This window comes from Rhincodon typus, chromosome 18, assembly GCF_021869965.1.
Source record: "Rhincodon typus isolate 14 chromosome 18, sRhiTyp1.1, whole genome shotgun sequence".
Classification (NCBI taxonomy): domain Eukaryota; kingdom Metazoa; phylum Chordata; class Chondrichthyes; order Orectolobiformes; family Rhincodontidae; genus Rhincodon; species Rhincodon typus.
This window is the reverse complement of record NC_063349.1, coordinates 30,697,979-30,716,818: the sequence shown is the minus strand read 5'-3', so window position 1 is coordinate 30,716,818 and position 18,840 is coordinate 30,697,979. Positions and strand designations below refer to the sequence as shown.

The 18,840-nt window shown below is 38.0% G+C and overlaps 1 protein-coding gene across 10 annotated transcripts in view; it reads right to left on the bottom strand.

Moving 5' to 3' along the window:
• Nucleotides 1–18,840, bottom strand: part of foxp2 (forkhead box P2) — a 746,195-nt gene that overhangs the window by 8,599 nt on the left and 718,756 nt on the right. For 9 of the 10 annotated variants that reach the window (XM_048607717.1, XM_048607716.1, XM_048607724.1 and 6 more), the window contains 3 exons: nucleotides 18,750–18,840; nucleotides 17,511–17,580; nucleotides 12,359–12,522 (listed from right to left, as the gene is read on the bottom strand). The exon at nucleotides 18,750–18,840 is cut by the window's right edge and continues 31 nt beyond it. In XM_048607717.1, coding sequence (XP_048463674.1) covers nucleotides 12,359–12,522; nucleotides 17,511–17,580; nucleotides 18,750–18,840 — 325 coding nt within the window. Of the gene's footprint in view, nucleotides 1–5,943; nucleotides 6,052–12,358; nucleotides 12,523–17,510; nucleotides 17,581–18,749 lie in introns of those variants that run through there. The other variant, XM_048607725.1, reaches the window with a different exon arrangement.

Genomic DNA, 18,840 nt, shown 5'->3' with positions numbered 1-18,840 from the left:
ATGGAAGAAGAACTGGGTGCCTTCTATCAGCTGCACTCTTAAACCACTGTCAAACAACGTATTATATTTAATAAAAAAAAATGAAAGATCTGCGGATGCTGTAAATCAGGAACAAAAACATAAGTTACTGGAACAGCTCAGCAGGTCTGGCAGCAAGTATGAGGAAAAGGGTTCTGAAGAAGGGTCAGTGGAGCCGAAACTTTAACTCTGACTTTTCTTCACAGATGCTGCCAAACGTGTTGGATTTTTTCCAGCAACTTCTGTATTTGTGACTCCTTATATTTTGTTGTTATCCATCCATTGTCAATTGGTAATGTGTTCAATCAAATAAAGTATGTAAGAGCAAAAATTATTTAAAATTCTTAACATGATTTAAAATTATTTTAATTTTCACATTGGTTTAGACTCTAATGATAAATTGAAAGGAACCAAATTAGGATTATGATCCATTATTCATTTTAGATGCACTTGTTGGTTCTACTTATTATGAAAGTGTTGTAATTTAGACCATGTGGTAAAGCTGACTTGATCTTAGATTTGATATTGGAACATGGTTTATAACTGATTACGTCACACAATTCCCTCTCCTCCAACACTCATTACATACATTCTGGGTAGAGACTGATGTATTCTCCTTGTTGAAGATGGGACATTTCAAAAAGACTTTATTTTTGTTCTAACTCCTCCTATTGTTTTCACCTAAAGACACAACTCTGATCCAATGGATGTGTCCTAGGTTTCACAAATGAAACAGTGCATAGTAAAATAAAACAAAGAACTACAGATGCTGGAGATCTGAAACAAAAACAGAAATTGCTGGAGAAACTCAGCAGGTCTGGCAGCATCTGTTGGAACAAAGTAGAGTTAATGTTTCGCGTGCAGTGAGTCTTCATCAGAAGTGATGGGCGGCACAGTAGCTCAGTGGTTAGCAATGTTACCTCACAGCGGGTTCCATTCCAGCTTCAGGAGATTGTCTTTGTGGAGTCTGCACAATCTCCCTGTGTCTGAGTAGTTTCCTGCTGTTGCTCTGATTTTCACTCACAGTCCAAAGATGTGCAGGTTAGTTGGATTGCTCTGCTAAATATGGCGTTACAGGGATAGAGTAGGAAGCTGGGTCTTGGTGGGATGTTCTTCAGAGGGTTGGTGCAGATTCGATGGTCCAAATGGCCTCTTTCCACACTGTATTTATTCTATGATTATATACTATGATAGCAGCTATGAAAATGTGGTATTTATGTTGAAGACGAGATTGCGGTTTTTTTGTGGGGAGGGACGGGGGTGGGGGAGGGTGAGGATGGAGGTGACTGTGTACTTAGCGATGGAACCCAGAGACAGAGAAATATAAAAACGGTAGGTAGACAAGGAGATTAATGAAAGTAAGCCAGGATAGAAGAGAGGCTGAATTAGTGATAATGAGGGCTAAGCATATGTGAGAATGGGTAGGTTGGCTTAAAAGCAACTCATGTTGTGAGAGGGTCAGGTTGTAGGAATGTGTAAAAAAACACTGAAGGACGTGCTCAGGCTCAAAAGATATTTAATTTGATATTGAGTCCTGAAGGCTGCAGGATACCCAAACAGAAAATGAGCTATTGTTCTTCCAGCTTGCACCTAGCTTCACTAGAGTACTGTAGCAAGCCGGAGACAGAGATGTTGACCTGGGAACACAGTGGTGAGTTGACGTAGCAGGTAACTGGAAGCTCAGAGTCATTTTTATAGACAGAACGTAGATGTTCTACAAAGTGGTCACTCAGTCAGCATTTTATTTCTCCAATGTAGAGGAGCCTGCAAATACAGTTCCCTACATTGAATGAAGCACAGGTAAAGTGCTGCTTCACCTGGAAGGTATGTCTGGGGCCTTGGATGATGAATTGGAAGGAGGTAAATGGGCAGGTATTACATCTTCTGCAATTGTGCTGGGAATAGAAGTGACCAAGGTGACCTGGAGGGAACTGTCCCTATGTGATGCTGACAAAGGAAGGGAAAGGAATTTCAATTCCCCCTCCCATTCCTTAGATGACATGTCCATCCTGGGCCTCCTGCAGTGCCACAACGATGCCACCCAAAGGTTGCAGGAACAGCATCTCATATTTCGCTTGGGAACCCTGCAGCCCAATGGTATCAATGTGGACTTCACAAGCTTCAAAATCTCCCCTCCCCCTACTGCATCCCAAAACCAGCCCAGCTTGTCCCCACCTCCCTAACCTGTCCTTCCTCCTACCTATCCCCCCTCCCACCTCAAGCCCCACCCCCATCTCCTACCTACGAGCCTCATCCCACCCCCTTGACCTGTCCGTCCTCCCTGGACTGACCTATCCCCTCCCTACCTCCCCACCTACACTCACCTTTACTGGCTCCACCCCCGCCTCTTTGACCTGTCTGTCTCCTCTCCACCTATCTTCTCCTGTATCCATCTTCTATCCACCTCCCCCTCTCTCCCTATTTATTTCAGAACCCCCTTCCCCTCCCCCATTTCTGAAGAAGGGTCTAGGCCCGAAACGTCAGCTTTCCTGCTCCTCTGATGCTGCTTGGCCTGCTGTGTTCATCCAGCTCTACACCTTGTTATCCCGGAAAGGAATGTGTGCCTGGTCGTGACATCCCATTGGATGTGACGGAAATTCTTCACATGTGGAGGCTGTGAGGTGGTAAGTGAGGACTATGGGGGCACTATTATCGTTGTGGGAGAGAAGAGGTGTGAGGACCAGTGTGGGAGATGAGTCAGATACGGCTAAGTGTCCTATCGACCACAGTAGCGAAGAATCCTCGGGTGAGGAATAAAGTGGACATCTTGAAGGCCCTCCTGCAGAAATTAGCATCATCAGGACAGATGCGACAGAGATGGAGAAACTTGGAAAATAGGATGTTAACAACTAGGCATACATGATGTTATTAAAAAAAAACATAGACTGAAATGGACAAGATAAAATTTCTCTGCCTATCCCTTTAATAGCTCTCTCTCTGGGCTCCATCTCCACCTAACCATTCCCCTCCACCACTCACTACCCCCATCCCACCAATCCCAACCGCCTCTTCAAAAAAAACCCCTTTTTTTGAGCTGCTATCAGTTGTGATGAAGAATCACTGGACTTGAAACATTAATTCTGCTTTCTACACCCAGATGCTGCCAGACCTGCTGGGTTTCTCGAGCAATTTATTTTTGTTACAGTTCATAGTACGCTTACATGAGTTAGATTGTTGGTTCAAACTTCAATTCACATTCAAGCACAGTGCAAGACTATGACCATACTGTTTGTCTGTGCTGCCAATCTCCAGTTAGATGTTAAACAGAACTGCTAGACGCCTTTTTGGTAAAACTACATCTGATAGGACTATTTGAAAGTAGATGAAGATCTCCTAATGTCTCAGCCAATGTATTCAAACCACGTTTAAAAAGTAATGTTCAGATTAACTTGTTATTATTGCTTGAGAGATCTGTTTTGTGCAAATCAGCTGCAGTGTTTTTTCTCCTACATATCACACACAGCATTTAAACTATGAGAAGTACTTTGAGATATAATTAGTCTTTACTTAGTTTATTTTGTGTGCAGTCATTACGGTGAGAATTCTCAATAACTTGACTCAACGATGGTGCTGATTCAGCCTATGCAACTCCCTCTGGGAAGAACATGAGCTAGAATTTCATTACCTTTCCTGTTTAATTCTCACCAGCCCTTGAGCAGTAAATTACAGAAAGTGGGAGATTGAAATAGTATCGTCTTGGATACATTTTGAACCGATATGAACAAGGTAAGCAACTGTGTATTTCCTTTACTAATTAGATTGAAGAACATTAACAAGTTTTACAGAGTCTGAATCAAGAACTACAAGTTAGAATAACTAACTCAGCCTCAAATCAGGTGCAGGAGAAAAGAAATAGATGAGAAGAAAGATTGGATTGATACAGATAGAAAGTAAATGAAAATAACATTAAAAGTACCTTCTCCAATAGTGTAAAGCTGGAAGAATAAAACTTTATACTTGTAGAAGCTCCTTTTTAGTGTTCTAGAGGTTATTTGTCAACAACTAGCCTCATCATGATGTCATAAATAGATAGTTAGATTAAACTGGACAAAACAAAACTTGTGTAGTGAGTTTTGTTTGTGACCACTATGTAACCAATGTAAATTCAGGTCAGGAAATACATTTGAATGGTGAATTAGGAAGTGAGATGCTGTGCTTGGAAAACTGATAAATTGCCACACAATCTCTAAGATCCAGAAGCTGCCAGGTTTGAGTGTTGGTAGTTTATGATGGAGCAGGACTCCATTGTTGAGGCCTATGGATTAGCCAAGAAGCTTGCTGTTCACTACTTAACAAGCTGATTGGAACTCAGTTATGAGCTGTCTCATTGAAGGGGACAGAGTTAGTCACCACGGAACAAGCCTACTCACACACGTAGGCCCAAAGTTTCCATTTTTCAGCCCATCAAAGCCTTTCCAAACTAGTTAGATAGATCCTATGGTATATTCAAAGAAATAGAAAGAGTTGCCTATTGGGCCGAATGACCCGCTTCCACACTGTAGGAATTCCATGATTTGTTTCGGGGAACACCATCAAAAGAACAGATCCGATTTTATTTTCCATCATTTTCTGTTCATGGTACATTGCTGTGTGTGACTTGATCATGTATTTCTTGATGTAGCCATACTTCAAAACAAATCCATGAAAGCGCAAAACACTTTGGAACCCCTTATTAGAGCACCATGTTAATAGTTTCTTCCTTATCTCCCAACAGCTCGAACTGAAATTGGGGTCTCATGCCACACGGGAATTCTCAGACACATCAGGAACTTCCTGAAAATCATAGAAACTTCAGTAAAACTGTAACAAAAGAGTGCTGTGCCTGAAGACATTTTATGGCGGACCAACTGCATAAATAAATTCATCACTATATTGCTTAATTTAGGAATAGACTTATTCAATGGTAATTTTTGAAACTCAATGATTTATCTAATTTGGTTCAGCCATTGAAATACATATATTATGCTTCAACAGCAACAGACATTTCATTTAGATGAAGGAATAATTTTAAAGAAGATCATAAATTATCAGTTGAACCACCTTCGTACTACAGACAAGAAGCAGATTTTCCTCTTCTTGGAGCTGGCTAGAAATGGAAATAATTGGGTGATTGTAATGTGGAGGGAAACATACCTCTGCTCATCACCTATGCAATTAAATGTTGGGCAAGAAGGTCCATGGGAGACTTTCCCCTTCAATCAGCAATTAAGAGCCTCTTAAGGGCTGTAATATGTCACTTCCCTGATCAGCTGCCTCACCAGTGAGCCAGCAGGGTGACTAGTTGTGTCAACTCTGGAATAGGCCTTGACAGGTGACCGTTAGGACCCAGTAGCTTCTGGCCTCTGCTTCACGAGCAGTGTCTAGTGACATGGTACATCAGCGTCAAGTGCCTGATAGGGCAAGATATTTACCTACATGGTGTGTATTGGGTCTTAATGAACAGATTGGCAGGCCGTTGGTTATCTTGCCATTGGAGATAGTATATTACTTGCACCTAACACTCATCACAACAGTTGGAGAATTAAAATGGAGTATCTCAGCTGAGGAGACAAAATCACACATAGTACTCTGACGAAGTAGTCGGAGAAGTGGTTGAAGAGAGTAATTTTAACCAGAGAATACAGACACAAGGCAGTCCCCATTTAAAAGTTGTACATTTTTAATTTATTTTTATATTTCCATTTTAAATTCTAATGCCCACATTTATAGTGGAAACTGCCTATGTAAACTTGTCATCCTGTAATTACATCCTCTCTCTAGTGGACATAAAAATTTAAAATGGAAAAACACTTGACAGGAATTGTGTGTAGACGTAAGATTTTTAATATAGATAGCACGACAGAAAATAGCCAATGGTTAGGAAACTCAAATACAAAGGGATAGGAATGCATGTACCTGTCCAAAAGCATGTCAGAAATACTATTACAAATCAACTAACTAACATTCCATTAAGCATTATTCTCCAGCCAACTTTGTACATTTTTGATTTTCATCCAGGATACTGCCTTGGGTTGCTTTTGTTATAGCATCCAGCTGAAATGAGGGGATTTGACAAATCATTTAATTATTACAAATATTAACTTCAAGATCTCAAAATATTTTTCTTTTCTTATAATATGAACTTTGGAGGCAGATATGTTCTATTCAGAAAAACATTCAAATAAGAATTCTAGACTAGGAGTTAAATCATTAGCTTTTGAATGCTTCTATAGATATACTTCTTGTACATCTGATTAGTCCCGAATACTGTTAGAATCAGTAATTAATTCTTTGCAGTTATTCAATTTATTAATACTCTGCAGAGGAACATAGAAATTCTAAAAGTGCACTCTGACCATTTGTGACAATATGCCAGTAAAAGCTCAAGAAGGAGAACAAGCCAAAATATTTTGTCATGATGCCATTGGGGTTTAATGTCATCAGTGAGTCATGCCACATGTTTTGTTTTGTCTGTGTATCTTAGTTTTGCTTCACACAAGCTGTACTTTAATTTTCTCCCAGTCTCATTTATTCAGAGGTGGTGAAATTTGATTTTAACATGAAACAGGTGGCACATCGACTGACCAATTACAGCATCAGTTCTTTACTTAAATGGAAGTGGTGAGTTGCAGATACTACATGGGTGTCTCAGTAAATTATTGAGTGTCATCAGCAGTCTCTTAAGAAGTGCTGGTTATGCTGCTCAGACCTGGTATTAATATACAGTGCTTATTAACAAAAGTGCTAACTATAACTACCCGAATATGGCATTGGGGTCTAATAACTGGCATAGAAACTCTAATTTACAAAGTAATACAGCCTTACACCTGTTTCAGATCTGCCTGAAATATGGCAATGGGGCCTTAGGTATAAACTTGGCAGCTAACATGTTCCACAACATTCATATTCTGGCTACTCTTTTTCCCAGATGGCTGACAGTTTAATTCCTACTCAGTCTTAAATGTCATCAGTTTCATTACAAAACATTCAGAGTAAATTCTGAAACATACAAAAATCATGCCACATATTTTTAACAGAGACAATTCTACGCCATTTTTGATATAACTATTTTCATAACTTAAAATTGTGGTGTTTTCTTTTAAAAACTTAAAGTACCATATCTGAGAACCATATCTGAGACTGTGCAGTGATTCTCGACTTCTGGACTAAAACCATTCTAATCCACTTAGCTTCAATACCCAGCAGCCCTGAGTGCTAATAGTACACTGTTTTTGTGTCAAATTGTATTTGTATAATGATTCACGACTTCAGCACAAATTCTGTTCGAATGAAGGATGATACTGCTGGTAGGTGAAAGAAATTTTGTGTAAATCAAATGTAAAGGGATGGGGATAATTAAAAGAAAAATGCCACAAAGAAGAGCTAAACATGTTGAAAGCTACTGAAGGGCATTAAAAGGCATCTTAGGCTATCAGCAACCTCTCGCAAGGCAGAAAGGAACATGACGCAACGAAGGAGCAAGATGAAAGTTGTGACTCATCAGATGCAGCCAAGAATCTGCAGCTGAAATTGGGGTGCTGTTGCAATGAATATTAATCTATAGAACCATTCCTGCATAAGAGCTTTAGCTAAATTGCAGGCCACACCCAGTACTGTGCCTGCACCCATTTACGTGCTGCATGGTAGCTACTGCTGTGTTTGCCCTGGATTAGAATCGAGGAAGATGCCAACAAATAGACATAAAAAACTGCCCCTGATCATCATGACCTGCAAAAGGGTGATGGAACCCAGGTCCCTGGTGCTGAACACTGAGCCACCGTGCTGCCGATTAGCTATGGACATGTCCTTTTTCTTAACTTTCCCATCAGTGGGAAAATACACAGTTCAGCTGCGTACTCAAGACTCTGCAGCAGATACTGGAGCTTTCTATTTCCAGTTACAGCAATTGATGCATTACGAGGAGTGATCTTCAATATTATTTTTGACATGGGAACAAGTAGTTTCCGATATGATCCCTTCTGTCACTTATGCAAAATTATAAATACCAGTGGGCTGATCCTGTGTGATGAAGAGATATCATCACTGCTTCAGCCCATCTTCTGCTGAAACTATCATTCATACTTTTGGAGGTTCCAGATCTGACCATTCCACTGTTTCACAATATTCTCCAATTTTACACCAAATCCATTCATCTATCACTCCATTTGGTGCTTTTTAGTGCAGACACAAAGCCAGGAACCATGGTAATACAGCAGTACTTTGAGCCTGATATCATTAGCTGAAGGGCAAGGCAAGAATGCTGGGAACATCTTGGTAGGCTCAGTGAGTAAACACTGAGAGAGCAACAGAAACACTTTTTGTCCAGTGCATGAACTGGGTGTATGCCTCTAAGTGCAAAGGATTCTTACTGCAGCACGTGGCCAGATCCCATGAAGTGTACCCTGAGATGTTGGTGCCTCGTATCCAAAGGAGGTTCCTTGGTTGTCGGCTGTCCTCAATCAAATCAAGGGAGACAGTCTTCAGTTAAGGGGTCCTGGCACAGTAATTCTAGGGCAGTCTCTGATACCATCTAGGGACTTGGCACAGTCAGTCAGCTGCTTGGAGTAGTCAGAGTAAGGGTCCTCTCCTCAACATGTGAGGGGCAAAGAAGCAGTTTGTATTCAGATTAGAGGAACAAGCCAACCCTGCATATAGTTGGCTTTGTGAACACATTTTTGCCTAAAGGATTTGCCCCTGTGAATGTAGTTCTAGCAGGCTGGCATGTTAATTAGCATTCATGGCTTTTAATGAATGCAAATATGGCCAGGAAAGCCATCCCACCTGAAAGGTTCTAAGAACTTAATATCAAACTTTAACCCACTGTCAGGAATCTAAATTTTTATTTCCCACACAATTAATTTCCCTTTCCCATCCTTCTGAGTGTTTAGAAGATCTCAGTGTTCATGTGGGTATTGTCAGTAAATATGTAATTAAACATTTGTGCATTTTGCATGAAAATGTTTATATGCTGCACAAGTCAGGATTTATATAATTCACATAATACAGAACTTCTATCCTTAATTTAATTCTTCAATCGCAATGTCATAAAACATTCCTCCTAGATAAAATCAGAGCTTATGGTGTGATGTGCTTCATATCTGTTTTTTTTTCAGAATCTTCTATGTCATCCTGTTATGTCATTATTTAGTCTCTATAATTATAGGTAGCAGAGAATTAAATAGCAGTAATCTGGACCATTACATTCCTACAGTCTTCCTACTCACGGTATTTAAAATGCAATTTGCAAAACCATGTTACCTTCAGTAGAAGCTTACTTGCTTTTAAACTTGTAAACATTTCTCATGCTAGAACATTTTATGCATGTGTATACTTTACCCCAAATCCTGTCTATATTATACTCCTACTTTAGGTGTAATAGAATATAACATTGCATCCTTCAAGACATGTATCTTTCTTTCAAACCTACAGCCAGATTATCCAATTCACCAACATTGTTCATCCCTTTCTATATTGTACGGTTATGCTTCCAATTTTCCTTGCAGACTAGGAGTTTGTGAAAATCTAAAAATGTTCTCATGTTGTTTTATTATAGTTTATCAGCACTTGAGACATCTTGTTAAATTGGGCTGCTTGATGAACTAAAAGCAAAATACTTTGGAAATCTGAAACAAACTCAAAATTGCTGGAAAAATTCAGCAGGTCTGGAAACATCAGTGGACACAGAAAGAGAACATCAGGACTGAAGAAAACTTCAGTATGACTCCCCTTTTGTTCTGAAGTTGTTTCTCTCTCCAATGATACTGCCAGACCTGCTCAGTTTCTCCAGCAAATTTTGTGTTTGATGAAGTACCTGAGTGGCAACAAAGAAATGTACAGCTAACAAACAAACGGTCAAATTTGGATTGTGTACTTGTTAAGAACATTCATTACCAGCTTTAATAGAATTGAAGACTGTGCTAGTGATATATTGGGAATGTCTCATATTTTAATTGTTACTCATGAAATCGCTTCCTCAAAATTCACATTTTTAAACCATGCATTCTCAGTTTATGTCACTAATCTTAGAGGAGTCTAATTCAAAGGACATTTTGGACAAAAATCTGTATTGGCATCTACCATAGTAATGAATAGAAGGAAAACAAAGCCTGGAATAATATAATTACAAAAATATTATGCACATTAGCCAATATCCATTAAGGAAACTGCACATACGTATCCAGCAGTAGATCACTTGATATCCAGGTGAATGTTGTTCGATCTTTTTACAGGGAGGGGTTGGGGCTGGGGTGCTTGGCTAGCAATGGCCACATTATTTAGTTCGGCCCAACGAAACATTCCTGGCCTCAGGTCAATTTGAGACTCGATTATTTCCTGCTTCTTCAAATGAAACATTTGTAGCATGATTGACAGGTGCAGGATATACACTGATGAACTATTTCCTAAAACAGCAATTGGGCAATGACAATTTGCTTAGCCTTACACGTTAAAATCACCTATATGATTGGTGGAGCAACGCCTATTGGAAGTGTCAGCTGACTAATCATCAGTATTCTCATTAGGCTGTAGATCTATGCGCTGTAAATTTCAGAAGTTAAAAATCAACCTAAAAAATAAGTTACTGGATGAAAACAATATTTTCTCAATATTTAAATTTTATATAAAGATCACAAACCTGTTGTTATTAAAGTATGTAAAGGGAAAACTATAAATTTTAATTTAAAATATCCAGAGTTAATTCACTTTATGTTGTTGCAAATCACTTATCAGCACAGTTCAAAGTAAATCTTCAGAATTTTCCAGCTTTTAATTCTAACATACATTTTCTTTAGGCAACATGTCCAAAGTTGCAAAATTCTGAAAGTGGTTAAAAAAGAATGGTATGTCTGCTATTGAGAACTACCAAAGTATTTTGTCTATCCTCACCTCTAATGGAAGCTGCCATTGGAGATTACAGAGAGGCCACTGGCATGTCCTTGCATACACAATATGTACAAATAACAGACAAAGTCAAGAGTGAGTTACCTTATGGATTTCCATTTCTTTGTGTTACCATGACAGCTTTGTGATGTTCTGGTACAATGGTAGGCATTGGGAATTTACAGTAATGGCCTTGATCTACACCTTCTGTGTCAGCAGCCTCACAATTTCAATGCCCCAAATAGCTAACTTGTGTTGGTGCTCAGCTCAACAATTTTTTTAAAAATATATATTCACTTGTTAACATGTGAGTGTTGTTGGTTGGGCCATCATTTATTGCCTGTCCTAGTTGCCCTTGAGAAGGTGGTGCCGAGCTGCTTTCTTGAACCGCTGCAGTCCACATGCTGCAGGTTGAGCCACAATGCCCTTAATGCAGACTTCTCCTTTTAAGTTGTCCCTGTCTCTTGTGGAACTGCAGTGGCAGTCTTAATGTAATGCAATTGGAATAGCCCCAGAAGGTCTACTTTTGACAAAGACAATTCTTCCAGCAGTCCACCAAAATGAACTGGATCAGAGTTGGGGTGCATTTGAAGGACTTCACCTCCATAAAGAAGAGAAACCAGCTTCTATCACTTACTGATTGAAATTCAGAGAAATTAAGTTTAACAGCATATTTGAAATAAATATGATTGAATAAACATACATCAATCAACCTCAAATCGAGTACAGACACTAGATTATCCTCAAATATTCTTGTATGGAGCAACTTATACATTCAGATGCAGAGTTCATGCATGCAAATTATACACTTTACCATTAATACAGTTGAAAGTTAATTGGCGTTTTCCAAAAACTATTAAGTCTGTTGTTAGGTCAATAAATGTCAGCTTTTGTCTCTGTAAGTATCTGTATTCTTAATGTATAATAGCTATAGTGAGAAAAGATGGCCCTTTTGTGCCTTGTGGTTTCGCTGCCATCAGTTAAAGGGAATCCTCTTAACAAGTTCACCCACTGCAAGTCAGTAAACAAAGAATGGCCACATGTTTGACATCACTGATTAGGGCCAGGCTTTTCAAAGCTTTATGCATATTTCTGAAACCCACAGAACATTAATTTTTAATGATCTCACTCTCACTGCTCCATTAAAAGATGGTCTGGAAAGGATTTTAACATAATCAATCACATAGTTAGCTACAAAATATTAACTGGAACAGTAGCCTTTTGCATAAAACATAACATATAAAATCCTCCAACATAGGACTGCCAGTAATTAAAGTTGAATATGTAATCACTTCTGTTCGGGCACTAGAATTTTTTGACATCAACAAGGTGCAAAATACGTTGTTGGCCTATATATAGATTGTAGTTGGATTGTAGAATATAGCTAGATATCCCAATTATGCTTTAATAATAAAAAGAAGTGAACAAAATACTTCTTTGTGGCTGGCACTAAAACTAGCATGCATGTGTTGTGGATGCTTACGTATATTGCTGTGGAGAACATCCTGGGCTGATATTCCCATTGCTTTCAAGGTGATCCAGTGAACCATTGAGGTCTTCGTGGGCTGCCTGCAGTAAGCCACTGGAGGTGGTATTTATCAGGCTTGGGTTACTGAGTAAAGGTAAACTACTCTCTGCAAGTGCAGCCTAACAGAAAGAAAACAAATGATAAGCACTGTTGTTTCAAGTCTACATTTAAATTGAAAGATTTTACAAGCTCTATTAGGTCCATCTTGTGAAAATTGCAATGGTACCTGACTTTATAAATATTGACAATATATTATTAATAAAGTACAAAACTATGTCCATTTGGTGTAAATGCAACTTAAAGAGATAGTATCAACAGGCTCATATCGCAGCAAATATTTCAACAGCTTAAACTTGTATACTTTTAAACAACATTTTGCAAAAGGCAACAAATAGCATTGTAAATGGAAACTAGATTGAAATCATATTTTTTTTTTATGTGCAGTGACAGAATAATACAATGTTTTAAACATTTCTTGAACATTCTTCATTTAATTATAGTTCGCTTGATGCAACATAACTTGATTTCCAGTGTTCCTGTACCAAATGCATGGAAGGGGGGGGAAATATACAGTATTTGTATGTTGTACTTGTTAATGGTCTTAAGTTAAATTTGTTTTAATATTTTATTTTAATATTGTGAACAGTTTTGGGCCCCTTATCTAAGAAAAGATATACTGGCATTGGAGGCAGTCCAGAAAAGATTCACTATGTTGATACCAGCCGTGATTTCTTATAAGGAGAGCTTGAGTACATTGGGCCTGTACTCAATGGAGTTTAGAAGAATGAGAGATAACCTTAGTGAAACATATAAAGATGAGTAGAAATTTGACAGGGTAGATGCTGAGAGATTGTTTCCCCTTGTGGGAAAGTCTAGGACCACAGGCATAATCTCAGTGTAAGGGGTCACCCATTTAAGACAGAAATAAAGAGGAATTTCTTCTCAGAGGGTAGTCAATCTGCAGAATTCTTTATCATGGAGGGCTGTCGACATTGGTTTGTTAAGTATATTCAAGGCTGAGGCACTTAGATATTTAATCATGAGTGAATCAAGGGTTATGGGTAAAAGGCAGGGGAATGGAGTAAAGGATTAGCAAATCAGTCATGATCACATTGAATGGTGGAGTGGACGTGGTGGGAAAAATGGCTTATTTCTGTACCCATAATAAAAAGTTAGAGAATTACTTCATTAGAAACAGAGAGGATTATATCCCTTTTTTTCTAAAATCAAGTAACCAGCAATTTAGATAAATAAAAGGCATCTCTAAAATGGCCGAGAGTAGTGGATACAATACTTTCACTAGACAAAGAAGTACTCAAGTTCACAAAGAGAAAAGAGCAATTATTGTTTGAGTCTATTCAGAAAGTGATAAATTAATGTTTGGCTTTAAAAGTATAGAGATGCCTCAATTTACAACTTAAACCATTTACCAAAAAGTATGTATTACAGTCTTTTCAAGAGCTAACTCAAGACACAGCATAGGTGACAAAAGTTGTTTATCTTTTCATTTGTTAAGCAGATTATGAATAGAGGAGTCAATACAGCTTATCTTAAACTTCTCATTTCACAGCTCTAAGCTGACAACGCTTCTTGTCACAGTATCCTATTCTCCCTTTCATTCCTAAGTCACTACATTCACATATGTAGGATCTATTCATTATCCATGGACATATCTAATTATAAAATGAGTTAAAAGGCAGAAGGCATTTCACTGAATTATTTTGCTCTATGTATACACACCACCTTTCCTAGGCATACTTGCATTGTTTCATGATTGAATGTCAGATAATAGCACAATTTTTATTTTAAAGTACCAGTTAGCAGTGTCACACTTTGGTTTGAGTGGAAATCCATATATTTATTAACAGCCCTTCTGTCTTAAATGTGTGACCCTTTCACTAGGAATATTCCATTGAGACAGGACAGTCTCTAATGGTTTACTTGTGTGACCGAGAAGCCAGTAGGACTTAGAACAACTTCCAAGTTCCTTACCATATTCACAAGGATCTTTTCATCCATAATTCAGTCTTTATTATCAGGTCATTTATCTAAATAGTTGTTTGCTGGACACAACATGCTTCAGGAGTAACTAATCAACACATGTTGCATCTGTGGTACGTGATATTAAGTAGTATGGCTTGACCGCAGAAAGAAAGACAAAATGTCTATGACTAAATAAGACTCAATTTAATATAGCTTTCAGGACCATAAATGTAAGTAAGAGACGTACAAGATCAGTGACATATTATATATAATATTTAACATATATAAAAAACAAAAGACCCACAAGTTAAAGTTAGAATTGCACACTTGTAATAGCGTTTTCTTTTTTTGAGAGTACATATGGGGATGGGTGTATTAGATGTCAACTAACACCACATCCACCACTGAGGGAAGTCAAGCTCTGCACATCAAACAGCTTCTTAAAGAGTTGATTGGCAAACTTCAGTGAGCATCTCAGCTTATTACAGGCCTCAGAAGTGGTGTCACATTGCTAGTTTCTTGGTCCTAAAGATACCAGGCCTACTCCTCAGCTGATGTAATGCTGAGAAAGGGTCAAAGGCAAGGGCAGGGATGTGGCTTTGAGAAACCACCCTTGTCTCCAATCAGTGCCTTTGATTGTCCCCAGACTGGGGAAGCCAGGCAGGTCATCTTAGTTACCTAGTTAGGTAACTAGACCATATTTTTTGCATGCCAGGAAGGCAGGTACTGAGAAATAGGGAGTTGAAGCCCTTAAATGGCTACTTAATTGACCATTTTTAGGGGCCTAAATTGGGCTTGGGTCAAGAAAGTGCCAATAGACTTTCTCACCCATAATGTAATTAGGGAAAATACAAGAAGGGAGCATCTGGATGGGTACATAAATAGTGAGGGTCGAGGGATATGGGTCCAATGTTGGCAAATGGGACAATATTAATCTAGGATATCTAGTGGAGATGAATGAGTTGGACTGAACGGTTTGTTTCCATGTTGTACAGCCCTATGACTCTAAGTGTCTCTCCAGGGACAACTTGACCAATGATTTCTTTTACATGCCTGTCTAAGGAAGGAAGACTCCTGCCCTTATTAAACAATTGTTAATCTTTTTATTGTCAGTTCTCCCACAGTATTCTTCCTGTCTTGGAATCCAGCAAGAAGATGGTGGTGGACTGTTCGGTAATGTTGGATTTTGTAGATAACCATATCTCGTCTCTCCTTTCTGTTTACTTACAGAATCAAACTTACCAGTGAAACTATATATTGACTGTTACTATACAATCCCATTTATGGTCAGTGCAAGTTATATATAACAATAACACAATTTTAAAAGAAAGTCATATGGAGTTGAAACTTTAGACTATTTCACTGCCTTGACATGAGGGATAGCAAGATTTCAATAAGCATTAAGTAGTTTTGAATTTCTCTTCCTTGCTGCCAATGCATTGGCTTCCTAAACTTTCTTTGCTGGTTATTTTTAGCTTAGAGTATACGCAAGTAAGTATTCTCATTCTATTAGGCTAAAAATATCAAATTAATATATGGAAACAAACATCATTTTTGCAGTTAGGATTAGATGACTTTAGTTGCTTATGTCCTCAGGAGAAATTAATTCAATTCTTCAAACTTAATTGTAAATTTGTACCATCAGTATATTTTTGGAATCTAGTTACACCCAATGTATTGCCCCTAAATTTTCCTACAATGTTTGATAAATAGTTTTGCTGCCTGCGTCTCTCAATCATGTGATAAGTTATTCTTATATTTTACCCAAATTTCCAAAATATGTTAGCCAATAAGCTTACAATCAGATATGTCTATATGCACTCAAAAAGCTAGACAGTGAGATCCACCATAAAATACTATAACCAATGTTTTACTTATAGTAATCGTTCTATACATGATCTTCCTGTCATTGTAATTATACATATTATGCAGAATACATTTCTGATTTATTAGTTTGCTGTGAAACATTGTTCTCATTCCTCTGTTTCAAATTCCATCAAATCATGCCAACACCTTTCTCAGTCTAAATAGAAAGATGTACCAATCTGGATTTCTCCATGGAACCCATCAATACCAATCTTTGCTTGACCCATTACGAGCCAAACATAACTGCTGAGTAGAAATCCATTCCCAGTTGGGTTTTTCTTCCTAAGATTACTCAGAGTGCATGAATAGCAGCTAAAACAGGGATTCTAAAAATTCACAGCTTGAACTACCAAAGCCAAAATAATACAAGTACTTCTCACTTTGTGTCTCTATTTACATTAAAAAAGCATTCAAAATAACTTGCAATGCCAGTTAAAATGTTGCCAAATTTTAGTGACTGATGATATCAATACCATGACTAGTGATATTCATGAGATGAATAGTTTAAAACGTTAATGTATTTTTTTCAGTAAAGATTGGTGTAATAGGTTACCGAGCACCTATAATGAGACGAGAAAAGTGAACCTTGGCAGCTGCTCTTTGAATACAAGGTTTGACTAGCAGCAGAAGCAAGTTCGAAATGCAAACCAATTTGTTTCCACTTCTAAGCTGGGCTTGTGCTGAATGGTTTAACCCCAGTGGCAATTCCCTGCTGACTGTTCTTTAACTCCAAAGATCCTGATTCATGTTCTAACAAAGCATCTCCTTGACTTTAAAGAATGACCAAAACTTTACCCTGAAATAAAAGTCATGACATTTTGCCTCTTGTGCATAAAAATTATATATTGTAATTAAACTTTAAAATTTTTTGCCATGAGCGCCTCATTCCATAGCTCTATGATGTGAAATCATTTATGACAGCTTAGATAAATATTAATGCATATCCACATGCATTTGCAGAAGCTGCCATCAATCTAACATTTGATACAAAGGGGATATCCCAAAGTTTGCCACAGGGTGTCCCTCTTGCTTTTTAACCACATCAGAAACTAGTGTTACAATTAAACCTATCTAAAGGAAAGGCTTAGAATTAAGAATTGAAATTAAAGGCTGAAATACAGAAATTAGGATGTTCACTAAAGTTGAAGTGTAATTGCCTACATCAGCATCAAAGCGTCTGACAGCTCCAACACATTTTTCATGCTAAGCAGTAGTCGGGGCATACAAATTCCAGTAACAGTGTTATTTAACATTTTACCTGCAAGCTTGCATTGAGAGCTGCTCCATACCCCAAACTAGTCGGTATATTTTTAACTAATGTCGGGCTTCTGGAAATGAAAGAAAAGATGTGTTAAAATTCCAAAAGGCTACTGACTTACATAAAAATAAAAATTGTACGATGATTTAAGTAGATAAATGTAAAAATGTTAAAACAATTTTAGGAAAAATGTAAGAAACAATAAATTCTGATTACATGCAGTATTAATCGTAAAACACTGCTATTTTTCAGAAACTTAAAGTATGATCAATTCAAACGACAACATAAATTCAAACAAATTCCCAAAACATCTCAACTTTTTTAAAATGCAGAACCTACAATGTATTAAACATTCCAGTTCTTTCTGATCTGCTTTTCTCTTCTTTTAAACGTGTTGGCGAAATTTCTCTGCATGAGCTTTTGAACCTTTTTTATTAGTGATAATTACTGCAGCAAGTGCTGAATAAATGAAAAAAAAACAAACCCCAAAGTACATGATCATCAAGATGAATGGGCCAGTTGCCTAACTAAGTGGTTTTTCAGCAAAGAAGTGTTTAGCTTGTCTTAATGCACCTGTGGCCTCTTTAAAGTCTTATACATGGCTATTAATTATTCAGCTAAGGAGAAAGAAATATTAACCAACCTAATCATCCTGATGGTGAATTAATTTGCAAAGCAGTGTGATAAGCATGGAAAAGGTCCCAGAGTAAGAAACACCCATCAATGCTCTGACCAGGGATGTATTTCTGAGGTCAGCCTCTGAGTGCAGTAACTACTCCTACACTCTTCCTCAAATGACCAAAAGGAATCAAACTTACTCTGTACCCTGATAAAGCACTTCTGCAAGGCAATTTAGTAGAAACAACATCCTGAGATAGAAGGAATAGTCAAACAGACATGAGAGCAACACAACAGCCAGAAAAGTATATAGGGCTTAAAAGACAGCCAAGGATAAGAATACATATTGCAAATCATAACCTGCTATTGCTAATATCATACAAGCAATATGAATGGAGGCTTGTTAGAACTAAAAGATAGATACAGGGAGGCCACTAAAGTGAAGCCTTACCTATCAAAGTGGATCAAATGTAGGCTCACTTCCATAAGAATTATCACCATCTACTTTAAAGTTTACCCTACAGCATTCTTGGCCCTTGTAGAAGGTTGCAGCTGGTGTGGGATATGAGGAATGATGCAACTAGATGTTAGCTACAACAATGAACAATACTGAGCACATACCCTGTTATCTTTTGTGACCTTCGCTTTTGGTATTCTATTTCGTCCACTGTCCACACTGCCCCTTTAACATTTTCTACGCGAACAAAACACT